Source organism: Chiloscyllium plagiosum, unplaced genomic scaffold (genome assembly GCF_037043375.1).
Source record: "Chiloscyllium plagiosum isolate Xiang-an unplaced genomic scaffold, Cpla_swu_hap1 HiC_scaffold_5, whole genome shotgun sequence".
Taxonomy (NCBI): domain Eukaryota; kingdom Metazoa; phylum Chordata; class Chondrichthyes; order Orectolobiformes; family Hemiscylliidae; genus Chiloscyllium; species Chiloscyllium plagiosum.
The window spans coordinates 14267509-14286885 of NW_028270143.1; the positions used below are offsets into that span (position 1 = coordinate 14267509).

Genomic DNA, 19377 nt, shown 5'->3' on the forward strand with positions numbered 1-19377 from the left:
GTGCAATAGCTTACCATGTGGAACCTCATCAAATGCCTTACTGAAGTCCATATACACCACATCAACCACCTTACCTTCATCCACCTGTTTTTCACCTTCTCAAAGAACTCAATAAGGTTAGTGAGGCACGACCTACCCTTCACAAAACTGTGTTAACTATCCCTAATCAAATTATTCTTTTCCAGATTAATATAAATCCTATCTCTTAGAACCTTTTCCAACATCTTACCCCCAACCGAAATAAGACTCACTGGTCTATAATTACCAGGGTTGTCCCAACTCCTCTTCTTTAACAAGGGAACAACGTTTGCTGTCCTCCTGTCTTCTGGCACTATTCCTGTCAACAATGATGACACCATCCCCCCAGACCTCCCCCTCACTGAGGACGAACGATCAGTCCTCAGCAAAGGACTCACCTTCATCCCCCTCCGTCCATGCATCAATGAATTTAATACACACCGTGACATCGAACAATTCGTCCGTCGCCTCCGCCTCCGAGCTAACATTCACAATCAGGATTCCCGCCCACCTTCTGAGGGCCCCTTCGCCCACCTCCAACACACTGCATCCACCTGGACACTCCGCGCTGGCCTATTACCTGCCCTTGACCTCTTCATTTCCAACTGCCGCCGGGACATTAACCGCCTCAACCTGTCTACCCCCCTCCCCTACTCCAACCTCTCACCCTCACAACACGCAACCCTCCAATCCCTCTGCTTCAATCCCAACCTCACCATCAAGCCAGTGGATAAAGGGGGCACAGTGGTAGTCTGGCGCACTGACCTCTACACCGCTGAAGCCAAACGCCAACTCAAGGACACCTCTTCCTACTGCCCCCTCGACCATGACCCCACCCCCATCACCAAACCATCATCTCCCAGACCATACAGAATCTCATCACCTCAGGAGATCTCCCACCCATAGCTTCCAACCTCATAGTCCGGGAACCCCACACTGCCCGGTTCTACCTCCTTCCCAAGATCCACAAGCCTGACCACCCTGGCTGACCCATTGTCTCAGCATGCTCCTGCCCCACTGGACTCATCTCTACCTACCTCGACACTGTCCTATCCCCTCTAGTCCAGGAACTCCACACATATGTTCGAGACACCACCCACGCCCTCCACCTCCTCCAAGACTTCCGTTTCCCCGGCACCCAACGCCTCATCTTCACCATGGATATCCAATCCCTCTATACCTCCATCCGCCATGACCAGGGCCTCCAAGCCCTCCGTTGTTTCCTCTCCAGATGTCCCCAACAGTACCTTTCCACTGACACTCTCATTCGTTTGGCCGAACTGGTCCTCACCCTTAACAATTTCTCCTTTGAATCCTCCCACTTCCTCCAGACCAAAGGGGTAGCCATGGGCACACGTATGGGCCCCAGCTATGCCTGTCTCTTTGTTGGCTACGTAGAGCAGTTGATCTTCCATAATTACACCGGCACCACTCCCCACTTCTTCCTCCGCTACATTGATGACTGCATTGACGCCACCTTGTGCTCCCGCGAGGAGGTTGAGCAATTCATCAACTTCACCAACACATTCCACCCTGACCTTAAATTTACCTGGACCATCTCTGACACCTCCCTCCCCTTCCTGGACCTCCCCATCTCCATTAATGACGACCGACTTGACACTGACATTTTTTACAAACCCACCGACTCCCACAGCTACCTGGATTACACCTCTTCCCACCCTACGTCTTGCAAAAATGCCATCCCATATTCCCAATTCCTCTGCCTCCGCCGTATCTGCTCCCAGGAGGTCCAGTTCCACCACAGAACACACCAGATGGCCTCCTTCTTTAGAGACTGCAATTTCCCTTCCCACGTGGTTAAAGATGCCCTCCAAAGATGTCCACATCCCGCACCTCCGCCCTCAGACCCCACCCTCCAACCGTAACAAGGACAGAATGCCCCTGGTGATCACCTTCCACCCTACCAACCTTCACATAAACCGAATCATCTGCCGACATTTCCGCCACCTCCAAACAGACCCCACCACCAGGGATATATTTCCCTCCCCACCCCTTTCCCCCTTCCGCAAAAACCGTTCCCTCCGTGACTACCTGGTCAGGTCCACGCCCCCCTACAACCCACCCTCCCATCCTGGCACTTTCCCATGCCACCACAGGAACTGTAAAACCTGCGCCCACACCTCCTCCCTCACCTCTATCCAAGGCCCTAAAGGAGCCTTCCACATCCATAAAGTTTTACTTGCACATCCACCAATTTCATTTATTGTATCCGTTGGTCCCGATGTGGTCTCCTCTACATTGGGGAGACTGGGCGCCTCCTAGCAGAGCTCTTTAGGGAACATCTCCGAGATACCCGCACCAATCAACCACACCACCCAGTGGCCCAACATTTCAACTCCCCCTCCCACTGGGCCTCCTTCACCGCCGCTCCCTCACCACCAGACGCCTGGAGGAAAAACGCCTCATCTTCCGCCTCGGAACACTTCAACCCCAGGGCATCAATGTGGACTTCAACAGTTTCCTCATTTCCCCTTCCCCCACCTCACCCTAGTTCCAAACTTCCAGCTCAGCACTGTACCCATGACTTGTCCGGACTTGTCCTACCTGCCTATTTCCTTTTCCACCTATCCACTCCACCCTCTCCTCCCTGACCTATCACCTTCATCCCCTCCCCCACTCACCTATTGTACTCTATGCTACTTTCTCCCCACCCCCACCCTCCTCTAGCTTATCTCTCCATGCTTCAGGCTCACTGCCTTTATTCCTGATGAAGGACTTTTGCCCGAAACCTCGATTTCACTGCTCCTTGGATGCTGCCTGAACTGCTGTGCTCTTCCAGCACCAAGAATCCAGACTCTGGTTTCCAGCATCTGCAGTCATTGTTTTTACCTCAACAATGATGACATAAAGATTGAAATCTCCTCCCTGGCTTCCCAGAGAATCCAAGGATAAATCTCATCCAGTCCTGGGGTCTTATCTATTTTCAGATCTTCTAAAATTGCTAAAGCCTCCTCTTTTTCAACCTCAATCCCACCTAATCTTGTAGCCTGGATCTCCATATTCTCACTAATATTGTCCTTTTCTAATGTGAATACTGACGAAAAGTATTCATTAAGCACTTCCCCTATGTCCTCAGATTCCACACACAACTTTCCACAATGATCTTTGATTGGCTCTAATCTTACCCTCATCATTCTTTTATTCCTAATATACCTATAGAAGGCCTGAGGGTTTTCCTTGATCCTATCCGCCAACAACTTCTCATGTCTCCTCCTGGCTCTTCTTAGCCCTCTCTTTCAATCTTTTCTGGCTAATTTATAACTCTCAAGCCCCTTAACTGAGCCTTCACACCTCATCCTCACATTAGCCTTCCCCTTCCTCTTGACAACAGCTTCAACTTCTTTAGTAAACCATGCCTCCCTCTCTCGACAACTCCCTCCCTGCCCGATAGGTATATGCTTATCAAGGACCCGCAATAGCTGTTCCTTGAATAAGCTCCACATTTCAAGAGTGCCCATCCCCTACAGTTTCCTTCCCCATCCTACGTATCCTAAATCTTGCCTAATTGCATCCTAATTGCCTTTTCCCCAGTTATACCTCTTTCCCTGCGGTATATACCTATCCCTGCCCATTGCTATTGTAAACATAACCAAATTATGGTCGCTATCGCCAAAGTGCTCACCTACCTCCAAATCTAACACTGGCCGGGTTCATTCCCCAGTACCAAATACAATATGGCATCGCCCCTACACACTGTGTCAAAACACCCTCCTGCACACATTGAACAAAAACGGACCCATCTAAACTACTTTGAACTGTAGTATTCCCAGTCAACGTTGGGGAAGTTAAAGTCCCCCATAACAACTACCCTGTTACTCTAGCTCCTATCGAGAATTATCTTGGCTATCCTTTTCTCTACATCCCTGCAACAATTCGGAGGCCTATAGAAAACTCCCACAAGGCTGACCTCTCCTGTTTCTAACCTCAGCCCAAACTACCACAGTGGGTGAGCCCTTAAATGTTATCTCAGCTGCTGTAATACTACCCTTGATCAACAATGCCACATTGTTGATCCCCTCCCCCCCCCCGCCCACTTTTACCATCATCTCTGTTCTTGCTGAAATATCTAAATCTCGGAATCTGCAATAACCATTCCTGTCCCCCCTCTAGCCATGTCTCTGAAATGGCCACAACATCGAAATCACAGGTACCAACCCATGCTGCAAGTTCACCCATCTTATTCCGGATGCTCCTGGCACTGAAGCATATGCATTTCAAATCAACATGCTGATTGCCGGTGCCCTCTCGTAACCTTGTTATCCTATCCCTAACCTCACTACCCTGAACCTCCTGTAAACTGGAACTACAATTCAGGCGCCTATCCCCCTGCTGCATTAGTTTAAAAGCCCCTCCGAAGAGCATTAGCAAATTTAACTCTCCCCCCCCCCCCCCCCCCACCCCTCTCCCCCATGATATTGGTACTCCTCTGGTTCAGGTGAAGCTCATTGCGTTTGTCGAGGTCTCACCACCCCCAGAAAGAGCTCCAATTATTCCAAGAATCCAAAACCCTTTGGAAAATTGCCTGCTGAAAATGGGTGGCACAAAATGGAGGCAAAGATTTTGTTTTCTACACCAATTTTGCTTTACTGCTAGCTGTAAATCTGCTATATTTATCTTGAAATTTTTATTTCTTTTCTATAAAGTATTATATTGAGAAAGTTTCCACAGCAACAGAGATGGACTCCAAAAGTTGAATTAAATGATAGTTAGGACTAAATAGCATATTAGTCACTGGTGGAGTTATGTAATTACGTGTCATACCTAACCCTATGAAACCTTTAGTGCTGGATGTTCTGAGATAACAACTTAGCTTCAAAACTTCAGATGTATTTCTTAAACTTATGTAAGAGGAGCAATGAAACGCATGGAAGTCCCTCTCGATAGTCGAAAAAGCTCATCTCCCTAGACAGCTTCAGTCCTAGAACACAATGTCTGGATTCTGGGCAACTGAGTCCTCTTTTGTACTTGGGTCACTAGAATAGGTGACCTTAAATACTGTATGTATGAATCTTTGTCCTCACTTTATATGATCTCCTGCAGTGATGTGACATGACACAATTTGCGCATCTATTGCACATCAACATCTATACTAAGGAAACAATTTTTTTTTCCTCAGGCAAGAGCTGGCAAGCTGAAAAATGACATTAATATTATTCTGACCTTCTCCTGGTTTCACCTGTGTGTCTTTGAACACACGTGGGGAAGACCTGTGCAGCTGTCAGATAAAATCTTTAAACATTATTTATTTTTTAAGCTTCCACCCTGGTTTCACAGCCAGTTCACTGTTTGCTCACCTGTCAGGAGCTTGTGTAGGTGAACAAGTCAGATACAGAGTGATGTGTGTGCCTCTTCAGTGGAGTGACCAAACTGGGAAGACAAGGAGATCAAACTATAGTTTGTTAAGAAGTTGCAGTTTAAGATGCTTATTCCTTGATAGAGTCCTTTCACTGCTTGACCAATGATTGCCAGCTTCCTGAAAAATAGACTTACACGGTCCTGCACTTCACTCAGCTCCAGCTGCCCTTCCCTGCTGCCATCCTTCATTGTGGATTCTGCAGCTTTATCCTGCACATCTACATGAGGATTAAGCTGTAAAGCAAAACCCACACCCACGACCAATAGCCGCTGTCTTTCTCCTCAGCCACAGGCTGCTCCATCAGTACAAATGCAGAACAGATTCCCCGATGCCAAATCCACAATCGAAAGATCAGCTCTCGATGTGTGTGAAAACCAGTGTACCAGCATTCTCAAAGATCCATCTCACCCTGGTAATGTTTTTCTACAACTTCTACCATCGGGGAGAAGGTATATAAGCCTGAACACATGCACCAGCCAGTTTCATAACAGTTTCTACCCTACTGTTGTTAGAATACAGAATGGACTCACAAACTCTTAACATTCGCCTGTACCTGTGTTTTTGTTTTTGCTCCTGTTTACCTTTTTTTTTACTTATCAATGCTACTTAACTCTGCGATTTGTCTGTATTGCTCGCAAGACAAATCTTTTCACTGTGCCTCGGTACAAGTGACAATAAGTTCAATTCAATTCAATTCCATTCAATTCTTGGGTTTTCACGGCAGATCATCTCACCATAGAATCATTGTAGTGTGGAAACAGGCCATTTGGCCCATCATGTCCACACCAACCCTCCAAAGAGCATCCTACCTCACGCAACCCCTACTCTAGCCCTGTAACCTTGCATTTCCCATGGCCAATCCATCTAACCTGCGCATTTTTTTGGACTGTGGGAGGAAACCAGAGCATCTGAAGAAAACACATGCAGGCAGGAGGAGAATATGCAAACTGGACACAGCTAGTTGCCTGAGGGTGGAATTGACCCTGATTCCTGCCGCTGTGTGGGAGCAATACTAATCATTGAGTCACCATGCTGCCTGGAACAAGACCTCTATCTCATTGGGTAGGTAGATATACATTGCCAGTGACTGACAAATTATCAGCTGTGCACACTTCTCCTTGTAATAGAGAAAACAAAAAGCTTGAGTATCAATAGTGACCTGTCAGAAGAACAACATTCATGAAGGATGACTATGGAGCATGCAAGCAAGAGGGCAACAGGATGAGGGTGAGAGAAATGTTAACCACTCAAATGGCGATGCAAGGAAGTGCTGGGAATGGGAGAATGAGTGGAGCTGAAAAATAAGTGGTTCAGAGGACGGCTGTCCAAAAAAATGTGAGGAAATTAGGAATATGAGTTAATGATGTGCAAGTGTTACGGCAGTCACAGTGCAAACCCTCCTGCCGTCCTTGATACTCTAGGTACACAGTTCCCAGTTGGATGGACAGCTGCTGCTGACCTCTTCACCTAATTCCATCCACATCTGCTTTGTTGGAGAAGTGGTATTCTTCCATTCATCCTTGGGAAGATCATCTCACTGTAGTCCTTCCCACTGAAAGATCTGAATGAGCATCACACAGAGCAGCCTTCCCAAGTCTCCCTTCCTTTACTGTAGGTGCTGTGGCCTCAAACATCTATGACTTGTTGACATATTCTATCCCCTGCTGAAATCCTGTTAATTAACAATCCTTCTCTTGACACATCCAGCACATTATCCCACCTTGCTGATTGGCTCAGAAACCTGAAGAGCAAGGTGCCTCTGATTAAAAGAAGCCTCAGTAAAACCAACTACTTAATGATGGGTTTCTGAACTGCTAATGATCACAATCTTTTGGCAGGGACTAATTTAAAATAGAATCCATCTAATATTTCAAAATTGGACTGACAGCAACAAGTGCCAGTGGAGGTCTAATTGTATTAAATAAAAATGAGCAGGTATTGATATCATGATGAATTAACAAGCCTTTAATTGGTGTAATTAAACAGTCAACATTAAAATATTGAAGGAACATTAGTGATAATAAGTATTTTCTCACAGGGCAGAAAAATTAGATGAGTGCTAAAATCACCAGCTGATGTTGCTGCTGCTCCGTTATCATCCATTCATATTAGTATTGCAGAGCATAGCTGAATGTAGCTTTATAAACAAAGAGAGGTACATGTGAGTATAATCAGTTTATAACAGTAATGAGCTGTCAATTTTCCTTTCAAACCGAACTGTTATTATATACCATACATTGGGATTCTGGCAGAATTTGTCATAAACTTTAGAGGGTGGCCTTTGTGCCTGTCCCGTGTCAATGATCCTGAAGCTTTCCAGTTTTCAGGTTTAGGCTAATGTGATTTTTTTTCAGCAGTCTCCTTATGTGGTCCCTACCTTATTTGAGAGATTTGCCTTCAGAGGTAGAAGGGAAAAGACTCTGGGCACTGTTCTATGTGTACCTTGTCATGAAGAGATTTTGCTTGCAAGGAGTCTTGGTGCTGCATGTGTACATTGTTGCGACTCTACCTGACTGTTAGTCTGTTTTGGGTTTGCAAGCTGCATGAACAGAAATACATTGTTTTATTGTACTATCTGCTACATATCTTGTAACGTGTTGTAAATAAACAAATCTATGCTACTACTGCAACAACACGTTCGATAACAGCTTCTTCCCTGCCACTATTAGACTGATGAATGGACTGTCTCACTTCAAATAATGTTGATCATGTTAATGTTGATCTTGCTTCACACACCTCCTGTGCAGTGTAACCTGTATGCTTCACTCTGATTAAGAACCCTAGGATCTGTATGTCCTTGCTTACTATGATCTGTCTGTACAAAGCTTTTCACTGTACTTAGGTACACGTGACAATGAATCAAATCAAATCTACTCCTGATGAGTGATTGATTAACAGATCATTATTGTTAACCACCCCAGTCTGACCTATCACCCTCACCTTGACCTCTTTCCACCTATCGCATTTCCGACGCCCCTCCCCCAAGTCCCTCCTCCCTACCTTTTATCTTAGCCTGCTGGACACACTTTCCTCATTCCTGAAGAAGGGCTTATGCCCAAAACGTCGATTCTCCTGTTCCCTGGATGCTGCCTAACCTGCTGTGCTTTTCCAGCAACACATTTTCAGCTCATTATTGTTAACATGTCAGGCTCATGTTCCCTTTTTTGAGAGACGAAAATACCTTATTGAGGCAAAGTGGACATTGAAATTGTAATTCTTTTTCACGCCAGGAGCACCATTTTTCAAAATTCTTGCAATCTAATCTTGTCAAAATACAAATTACAACCTTTAAATCACCTATAACATTTTTTTAAAACTCAGTTTTGGAGGTTCCTGTATCTTTCACAATGGTTTCTCTCCTTGCATTCCCTTGAAGCATTGTAGCATTTATTTTTCTCATTTTCCCCCTTTGCACTGGCTTACCAGATAATTTAGCCAAATTTCTTTCACTCGGTTTGCTAATTCTTTTTCAACTAAACCTAGTCAACTCATGCTGGTAATTGAGATTCTGGACCCACTAGTATGCAATATTTTGATAGTCTGTTTGTCATTTTTTTGTTATTTAGAAATTTCTTGAAAACAATCTCATGAATAGCTTTAATTTTTAATGTAAATGTGTAGACTAGGTGAATTAACCATAGGTTGCAGGGATAGGGTCGGGCTGTGTCTGGGTGGGATGCTCTTCAGAGGTCGATGTGAACTCGATGGGCCAAATGGCCTGTTTCCACATTATACGGATTCTGTCCTATTCTTAGTTGCCCTTGAGAAAGCGGTGGTGAGCTGCCTTCTTCAATTGCTGCACTGCTTATGCTATAGGTAAGACACACAACACCCTTAGGGAGGGAATTCCAGGATTTTGACTCAACAATGGTGAAGGAACGGTGATATATTTCCAAGTTAGGGTGGTGAGTGCCTTGAAGGGGAACATGCAGGTGGTGGCATTCCCATGTATCTGCAACCATTGTCCTTTTAGATGGAAGTAGTTGTGGGTTTGGAAGGTGCTGTCTGAAAATCTTTGGTGAATTTCTGCGGTGCATCTTTTGTGTAGTATGCACTGCTGCTACTGAGTATTGGTGGTGGAGGGATTGGATGGTTTTGCATGTGGTGCCAAACAAGAAGGCTGCTTTGTCCTGGATGTACAAGGTTTATTGGAAATTTTTTTGTTTGGAACATATATTATGCATGACAGTATGGAATATTCAAAGTTTGGGAGGAGATTTGTAGCTCGGGTGCTCATTGTTGTGGTTCTGTTCGCCGAGCTGGGAATTTGTGTTGCAGACGTTTCGTCCCCTGTCTAGGTGACATCCTCAGTGCTTGGGAGCCTCCTGTGATGCGCTTCTGTGATGTTTCCACTGGTATTTATAGTGATTTGTCTCTGCCGCTTCCGGTTGTCAGTTCCAGCTATTCACTGCAGTGGCCGGTATGACAAGCAACATGAGTTCAACTGGGACAACACCACTATTATAGGACAAGCCAAACAGAGAACAGCCAGGGAATTCCTAGAGGCATGGCACTCATCCACAGATTCTAGCAACACACACATCGACCTGGACCCAATATACCGGCCACTGCAGCGGACAGCTGGAACTGACAACCGGAAGCGGCAGAGACAAACCACTATAAATGCCGGAGGAAAGATCACAGAAGCGCTTCACAGGAGGGTCCCAAGCACTGAGTGTGTCACCTAGACAGGGGACGAAATGTCTGCAACACAAATTCCCAGCTCGGCGAACAGAACCACAGCAGTATAGAATATTCTAATTTTATTTTTGAATATAAGTTTCACTCCCCTTAGTGTTTGATTTTGCTGTCATTTCCTCAGAATGCGCTCTGATTGTTTGCCAAAATCTCCTTGGAAAATCTGTGAAATTCTGGAAAATGTTATGCTGGTAATTTATTTCTGTGATTCTCACAGATCTACAGTTCAGCTCTCAGTAATAAGAAGAAAAGCTCATGGAAATCCAAGCCCTATATCATCCTATAAGAGGTGGTAGTGTATGGTACTGATGAACAATACTCAACCAAGTCTCTTCCCTGGCATTAACTCACTGTTCCAAATTTTACTGTAAATTTTAGTGTCTAGAATTACCTCTTGTGGCCAGCCATCCTTGTCTTTAGTTTCTTTTTACCATTTGTTGTTTCTCTTTTAAGCAAAATAAAGGATCTGCATTGTCTTCTTTTGATCGTAGGGTTGGAGTTTCAGTAATGGAGAATGATTCGTAGGGCATCGAGCCAACTTCAATGTTCTCCATTCCTGCTAACTGAATGATATGCAAAGCTACACAAACATCTTCACTAAGTAAACAGTAATGATTAGAAATGATTTGCAGTAAAGTGTAGTGTGCATTTGCCCTTTCACACTGATCGTAATAACTCCTCTGCCTCAAAATTGAATGGAGGGTGGTGGAAGAAATGTTTATCCAATCTATGGCAGAGCAACTAAAATAATGAATACTCCTTGATATTCAATTTAAAATTAGTTTTCTTGCCCTTAACTGTGGTTCCCAGAATTTGTCTTATCGGTCTGTGAAATCAGTACAATTGAAAGCCTACAGTAGGATTGCTAAATCTTCCAGGAAGAATTCATCTTGCTCCTCACTGTCCTCTAAGGCTTGTACATTTGCAGACTGCTGTCGTCTGATATTCATTTTCTGTGCTCTAACTCAGCCCTTAAATGGTCTGTCATGGTACTCACAATCCTCTGTAAAGGTGTTTAGTCCTTGTTCCCATCAGTGGAATGCCTAAATGGCATTAACTGGATCCAGTTTATTTGCACACTTTATTCTGGTGAGCTTTCGGAATGTTCTTTTTTACCCCCCTGCCTGAAAAGATCTTTGATTTGACTATTGTTTTACTCACAGTGGCTGACTGATATTGCTTGCATACTGCCTAGATGTCCTGCTGTGGGCTTCTCCCCCTCTCCCTGATCCAATGCCGAGCTGCATCTTGAAGTCTGTCACCTGCTGCTCTCTGCTGGGCTTCTCTTCAGGTTATTCCTTGGCACCTTGCTCCATTTCTGTGGGTCTGGTCACTGCAGCTATCATAAGGTAAGGGCAAGACTGGATTCATGTGTGTGGTTTATTGAACAGGGTTTATTGAACAAAATTATAATAGAAAGGTTGGTAAGACAGGTTATCTCTGCAACCCCCGGACTGCCTTCAAATCTATGTGAACTGATGTCACGATGACATAGCACCTTAAGCAGCTCAGCGTCTATGCTTAGAATAAATGAATAGTTAATCTTTCCTTCACAGGGAGTATATAAAGAAGGAAACGTTCACCCACAAGATAAATCTGTTGCAGAGAAAACCTGATGGGTAGAGTGAGCAAGATGACATGAATCTCAGTGAATCTGTCATGGAATCCACCTTTCCTGACTGAAGGACCTCTGAGCAGAGTTCAGGAGTGGGGCAGTTCACTCCTCCATTAGCTCCAAACACATTTCCTGTCTCCATTGCAGCCTTCTTCCTTTTGTCAGTAGAGAAAGATTTTTCTCTGCTTTCTCACATCCCACAGCACTGCATCCAAAAAGCTATCACAGAATAGAGGAGCAACCTTTGCCTGTCTTGAATCAATTCTACCCCTTCCTGGCCTTTTTTTCCAAACACTGAAAGCACTTCCAGGGTTGTCAAGCACTTTTGGAAATGTTGCGGTCATGAAAGGCACCACATAAATGCATATTATTCTTTCTGCAGACCAAAGCTGTGTGTTGGAGTGTCTCTTTAAGTACTGGAGTTAGATCAGGCCATGCGTGTCCACATCATATTTGCTGCTGTTGATTGAATAGGAAACCTGGAAATGAAATTATAATAAGGTGGTGGGTTAAAAAGCCACTGATAGATGTGCTGAACTTGCTTTTGAGTGGCTTGTCTGCTACTGGACCTCCTTTAGTTTTCTCATTCGGCAGACTGCAAAAAATAATCAGGACCAATGGCTGCAATAAATGAAACATCTTTCAGCTTGAATGTTTAACAAATATCAGCATTCTGTTGAGAATGATTTAGAGATGAGCTCTGACATACTTTTGGAGGGTGGCTATGTAAGCATTGTAACTTATTTTCCTTTGTGTTTGACTAGGTCAGTTTTTCATGTGCGTTTTCTGGTTCTGAGTCTGAGTCACTCAGCATTTCTAATTCACACTGACGTCATCAATCTCCATCTACCCTCCATGGAAACCTCATGATATTTAAATTCAGTCTGTGACTTCCGTGCAGGTGCTGAGGGGGGGAACTCATCATGGAAATGGCAGACTGTGTATTGTGCAGCATTTAACAAACGATTTTAGTCAGTCATTAGGTTATTACAAATGTTTAAAATATTGCATTAAAATATTGTCACTGGCTCTCGCCATTGTCAAAGAAGATTACAGCATAAAATCCAGAGCTTGATAACAAAATATATTTTCATTCCTCTATCTGGTCTTGTTATAAATGCAGCATTATATCTCATCTTCTTTGAGTTATATCAGCTAGATTTAAACCGTATTCTGTAAGTTTAATGTAGCATTGAATTCCTAGAACCTGCTTGGCATCCTACAAAGAATTCAGTAAGTGAGTTTTGAGAAGATTTGTAGCTCAGGTTGAGATTCTGGATGTAGGTTTGCTCACTGAGTTAGAAGTACATTTTCGGACATTTTGTCACCGTACTAGATAACATCATCAGTGAGCCTCCAGATGAAGCACTGGTGACATGGCCCGATTTTTATTTATCCGTTTAGGTTTCCTTGGGTTGTTAATGACATTTCCTGTGGTGTTGTTATTTCCTGTTATTTTTCTCATGGGTGGTAAATGGGATCCAAGTCAATGTGTTTATTGATAGAGTCCCGGTTGGAATGCCATGCTTCTAGGAATTCTTGTGCGTGTCTGTTTGGCTTGATCTAGGATGGATGTGTTGTCCCAGTTGAAGTGGTGTCCTTCCACATCTATATGATGCACTCTCACTAGTATCCTTACATACCAATGAGTCCATTTGCTAACCAATCAGCATTCTTCCCTATTGCACTATAAATATTTTTTTACCTTATGTTGGTATTCTTGCAAAATGTTCTGATGAATGCAAAACAAATAAATGTGTCTTGTTTCAGCAGTACTCAAATTTTGTATTACCAAACAATTCTATGGATATTGGTGAGACAGGATCTTGGCTCAGAAGATCAACAAGTCTGATCATTGTCAGTGGAGGTAAGGAATAGCAACAGCCAAAAAAACAGAAATGGGAGATTTTTATAGCCTAACATTAATTATACTGTAGGCTAGCAAATCATATACAATTTGTATTGCTGTATAGAGCATTAAGTAAGAAATAATTAGAGATTGTAATGCAAGTGATCCAACAAGCATAGGGATTTAAACCTTCTTATAGACATGTTAAATTAAAAATAGTTTTAAGTAGGAGATTGTAAAATGCTTTTGCAACTGTTTCTTTGATGGAAACGCCTCAATAAAGTTATCTGGGGTCTGATGATATGATTGTTTTAGTGAATAGTGATCAAAGCGTAGATAAAAAATAATTTAAATGTAAATTGGACAGGAATATAAAAGAGCTTTTAGAAGTAAAAATATGAGTAGCTAAAATAAATGTGAATCCCTTAAAGTTATAGAGAAGAGAAATTGTGACAATGAGGAAATAGCAGAGATATTGGAATATTGGAAAATATTGGAAAACTGTAAGGGACAAAATTTCAGGATAATGAATTTACCATTAAGACTGAGATGAGGTGAAATTTCTTCACTCAGAGAGTTGCAAAAGATAAGGCTGATACATTCACAATAATCTACAGTCAGAAGTGCTGAGTACATGATCCACCTCAGGCTCTTCCAGTGGTCACCAGCATCACGGATACCAGTCTTGAACCAATTCAATTAACTCCATGTGATACCAAGAAATGGCTGGGGACACTGGATTCAGCAAAGGCAATGGATCCTTGATAACATTCCAGCAATAGTACTGAAAATGTGTACTCCAGAACTTGCTGCCCTCCAAGCCAAGTGCTTCCAGTACAGTTACAACACTGGCACCTAACCGACAATGTGGAAAATTGACCAGGTATGTCCTGTACACAAAAAGCAGGACATATCTAAACCAGCCAATTACTGCCCAATCAGTCTACTCTCCATCATCAGTAAAATGATGGAAGGGGTCATTGGCAGTGTCACTCAGCTCCTGATCTCATTACAGCCTTGGTTCAAACATGGACAAAGAGCTAAATTCCAGAGGTGAGGTGAGAGTGACAGCCCTTGACATCAAGGCTGCATTTGACTGAGTATGGCATCAAGGAGCATTGGCAAAATTGGAATCAATGGGTATCAGGGGGCAAACACTCCGCTGGTTAGAGTTATACCTGGCACAAAGGAAGATGGTTGTGGAGGGTCAGTCATCTCAGCTCCAGGATATCTCTGCAGGAGTCCCTCAGGGTAGTGTCCTAGGCCCAACCATCTTCAGTTGCTTCATCAATGACCTTCCCTCTGTCATAAGGTCAGAAGTGAGGATGTTTGTCAATGATTGCACAGTGTTCAGCACCATTCATGACTCCTCAGATACTGAAGCAGTCTGTGTTCAAATGCAACAAACCTGGACAGTATCCAGGCTTGGGCCAACAAGCGGCAAGTAACATCCACGCCACACAAATGCCAGACAATGACCATCGCCAATAAGAGACACTCTTACCACCACCCCTTGACATTCATCAGTATTACCATCATTAAATCCCCAACTGTCAACATCCTTGGGATTACCATTGGCCAGAAACTCAACTGGACTCATCACATAAACACAGTGGCTACAAGAGAAGGTCGCAGACTAAGGATACTGCAGCAAGTCACTCACCTCTTGACACCCCAAAGTCTATCCACCATCTACAGGGCGCAAGTCAGGAGTGTGATGGAATGTTCCCCACTTGCCTGGAAGGGTTCAGCTCCAACAACACTCAAGAAGCTTGACACTGTCCAGAACAAAGCAACCCATTTGATTGGCACCACATCTACAACCATTCAATCCCTCCATCACCGGCGCTCAGTAACAGCAGTTACTATCTACAAGGTGCACTGCAGATACTTTGACACATCTTCCAAACCTACAACCACTTCCATCTAGAAGGACAACGGGCAACAGGTACTTGGGAACACCACCACATGCAAGTTCCCCTCAAAGCCACTCGCCACCCTGACTTGGAAATATTCCGCCGTTCCTTCACAGTCATTGAGTGAAAATCCTGGAATTCCCTCTACCGGCATTATGGGTCAACCCACAGCAAGTGAACTGCAGCGATTCAAGAAGACAGCTCACCACCGCCTTCTCAAGGGCAAATAGGGATGGACTATCAATGCTGACCAGCCAGCGATGCCCAAGTCCCACAAATTAATAAAAATATTAAAACATATACTTTGTTACTATCTTCACAATGGAAAATATAAATTAATAAGTAGAAATAGTTGGAAATCAGGGGGTGAACTTAAATTAATCAGTACAATTAAAGAAGAAATATTGGAAAACTGTAAGAGACAAAACCTGAGATGAGGTGAAATTTTTTCACTCAGAGATTGTGAACCTTTGGAATTGCCTGCCCTGGAGGGTAGTGGATGCTCTATCAGTAAGTCAATTCCAAACTGAGATTGACAGGTTTCTGGTCTCTTGGGCAATTAAAGGCTATGAGAAACAGCCAGGATATTGGAGTGTGATAGACGATCATGTTTAACAGCAGAGTTAGCTTCACAATCAATGGTACAGTGGCTCAGTGATTAGCACAGCTGCCTCATAGTGCCAGGGACCCAGATTAGATTCCACCCTCGGCTGACTCTCTGTGGGGAGTTTGCACATTCTCCCTGTGTCTGCATGGGCTTCCTCTGGGTACTCCATTTTTCTCCCGCAGTCCGAAGATGTGCAGTGTGGGTGAATTAGCCATGTGAAATTGCCCACAGGGTCCTGGGATGTGCAGGCTTGGGTGATTGGTAATGAAGTGTTATAGGGGTAGGGTGAATCTGGGTGGGATACTCTTCAGTGTGGATTTGATAGGCCGAATGGTCTATTTCCACTCTGTAGCGATTCTATGATTTATTTCTCCTCCTAGTACTTATGCTGATTGGAGTTTTATGTTTCAGCTGCAAGGAACCAAAATCAAGATAGACACTGGAGGAGTGAAGGTGTAGTTCGGGTTAGGGTTAGGGTGGGTGTAGTCAGTTAACAGGAAGGGCACAGAGGCTATGGAATTCAGTATTGTTCAGATCCACAAGAACAGTCACTTTGATGACACTCTTGCATTACATGGCTTTTAAAATATTTCACAATATGATTCTTGAACAGGCATTAGTTACCTCTTGAGCAGAGGCCAGCAAGGAGAAGCAATCTCAGACTGGGGGCTGGCAAGGGGCATTGAATCCCGGAGTTGAGGCCAGTGATGGGAAGCAGTCCTGGAGTGGACGCTAGTGAGGGGAAGTGAGTCCCAGAGTGGAGGCTGGGGAGGGGAGTGAGTCCCAGAGTGGAGGCCAGGGAGGGGAAGTGAGTCCCAGAGTGGAGGCTGGGGAGGGGAGTGAGTCCCAGAGTGGAGGCCAGGGAGGGGAGTGAGTCCCAGAATGGAGGCTGGGGAGAGGAGTGAGTCCCAGAGTGGAGGCCAGGGAGGGGGAGTGAGTCCCAGAGTGGAGGCTGGTGAGGGGAGTGAGTCCCAGAGTGGAGGCCAGGGAGGGGGAGTGAGTTCCAGAGTGGAGGCTGGGGAGGGGGGTGAGTCCCAGAGTGGAGGCCAGGGAGGGGAAGCAGTCCCGGAGTAGAAGCCAGGGAGGGGAGTGAGTCCCGGAGTGGAGGCTGGGGAGGGGGAGTGAGTCCCAGAGTGGAGGCTGGGGAGGGGGAGTGAGTCCCAGAGTGGAGGCCAGGGAGGGGAGTGAGTCCCAGAGTGGAGGCCAGGGAGGGGAGTGAGCCCCGGAGTGGAGGCTGGGGAGGGGGAGTGAGTCCCAGAGTGGAGGCTGGGGAGGGGAGTGAGTCCCAGAGTGGAGGCCAGGGAGGGGAGTGAGCCCCGGAGTGGAGGCCGGGGAGGGGGAGTGAGTCCCAGAGTGGAGGCTGGGGAGGGGAGTGAGTCCCAGAGTGGAGGCCAGGGAGGGGAGTGAGCCCCAGAGTGGAGGCTGGGGAGGGGGAGTGAGTCCCAGAGTGGAGGCTGGGGAGGGGGAGTGAGTCCCAGAGTGGAGGCCAGGGAGGGGGAGTGAGTCCCAGAGTGGAGGCCGGGGAGGGGGAGTGAGTCCCAGAGTGGAGGCTGGGGAGGGGGAGTGAGTCCCAGAGTGGAGGCCAGGGAGGGGAGTGAGTCCCAGAGTGGAGGCTGGGGAGGGGAGTGAGTCCCAGAGTGGAGGCTGGGGAGGGGAGTGAGTCCCAGAGTGGAGGCTGGGGAGGGGAGTGAGTCCCAGAGTGGAGACTGGGGAGGGGAGTGAGTCCCAGAGTGGAGGCTGGGGAGGGGGAGTGAGTCCCAGAGTGGAGGCTGGGGAGGGGGAGTGAGTCCCAGAGTGGAGGCTGGGGAGGGGAGTGAGTCCCAGAGTGGAGGCTGGGGAGGGGAGTGAGTCCCAGAGTGGAGGCCAGAGAGGGGAGTGAGTCCCGGTATGGAGGCTGGGGAGGGGAGTGAGTCCCAGAGTGGAGGCCAGAGAGGGGAGTGAGTCCCGGTATGGAGGCCAGAGAGGGGAAGCAGCCCTGGAGCGGAGACCGGCAAGGGGAAGCAGTCTCGGAGAAAATGTACCTTGGAGCAGGTAAGAGGCGGTGTGGAGTGAACTGGAGCCTTGGAGCAATGCACGTATGGTTGTTGGATTGGGACCTGGCACGGGCGGCCAGACCATGTTGGAAGCCTCTGCTTGTTTGTATTTGTTTGTATGACTGTAATGACTATTCTTTTAGCTGTATCTTTTTTCTATAAAATAATGCAATTACTTTTTTTTGTTCTCTTTTTGTATCTAAGATTTGTACCTAGGTACCTGAACCTAAGGTAGCTCCTGGGAGTGGTCATCCACAACAAACTTTCTTGGACTCTTCATGTGGACGCACTGGTTACAAAGGCCCAACAACATCTCTTCTTCCTCAGGTAGCTGAGAAAATTTGTCATGATGGCGAATACCCTTGCCAATGTTTATAGGTGCGCCATTGAGAGCATTCTGTCTGGATATATCACTACCTGGTATGGCAACTGTACCATTCAAGATCAGAGACAGTTACAGAGAGTGGTGAACTTAGCCCGGACAATCACAAAGGCCAACCTCCCATCTATAGAATCCATCTACCAGGCCCACTGTCAAGGAAAGGCCTCCAGCATTCTCAAAGATCCATCCTGGCAATGTTTTTCTACAACCTCTACCATCAGGGAGAAGGTACAGAAGCCTGAACATACACTCCACCCGGTTTCGCAACAGTTTCTACCCTACTGTTGTGAGAATATTGAACGGGCTCACAAACTCTTAACAGTTGCCTGTATTTTTGTTTTTGCCACTGTTTACTTATTATTTACTTATCAATGCTACTTAACTCTGTGATCTGCCTGTATTGCTCGCTAGACAAAGCTTTTCACTGTGCCTCGGTACACGTGACAATAAATTCAATTCAATAAGAGGCAACATTGTAAAACCTTTCACCGTATTCCTGTACGTCTGTAATTGAGTACACGTGGCAATTAAAGATATTCCATTCTATTCATTTGGGTGCCAGATGTTTTTAAGGTGCGTTTGGGTTGTGAATGCAGCACACAAACTGAGATACTCTTGTCCCTATTTCATGCTCATTAAATGAGCAAAACAAGGTCGAAACTTTTTTCTTGATTTCCCAACCAGTCACGTGAATATATTGATATGGCACATAACTAGAAACTATTCATTACTTCTTTTGTTCAGAATATCTTTAGATGAACTTGAAAGAGAGTGAGTGGAACTGTTAAACAGGCTTTATTTATAATCTTGCCAGAAGGCTTGTTTTAATGAATTTTCCACATTGAAACATTATATCTTTTTCTGAACCATTACGTTCAGCAG

The 19377-nt window shown here is 45.3% G+C and overlaps 1 protein-coding gene across 1 annotated transcript in view; it reads left to right on the forward strand.

Moving 5' to 3' along the window:
• The window catches only part of med10 (mediator complex subunit 10), a 79133-nt gene extending 60094 nt beyond the window's left edge, over positions 1 to 19039 (forward strand). The window contains exons 4-5 of the mRNA XM_087987017.1: positions 13482 to 13575; positions 18318 to 19039. Coding sequence (XP_087843143.1) covers positions 13482 to 13575; positions 18318 to 18337 — 114 coding nt within the window. The 3' untranslated portion in view covers positions 18338 to 19039. The remainder of the gene's footprint in view (positions 1 to 13481; positions 13576 to 18317) is intronic.
• Positions 19040 to 19377: the final 338 nt, after the last annotated feature.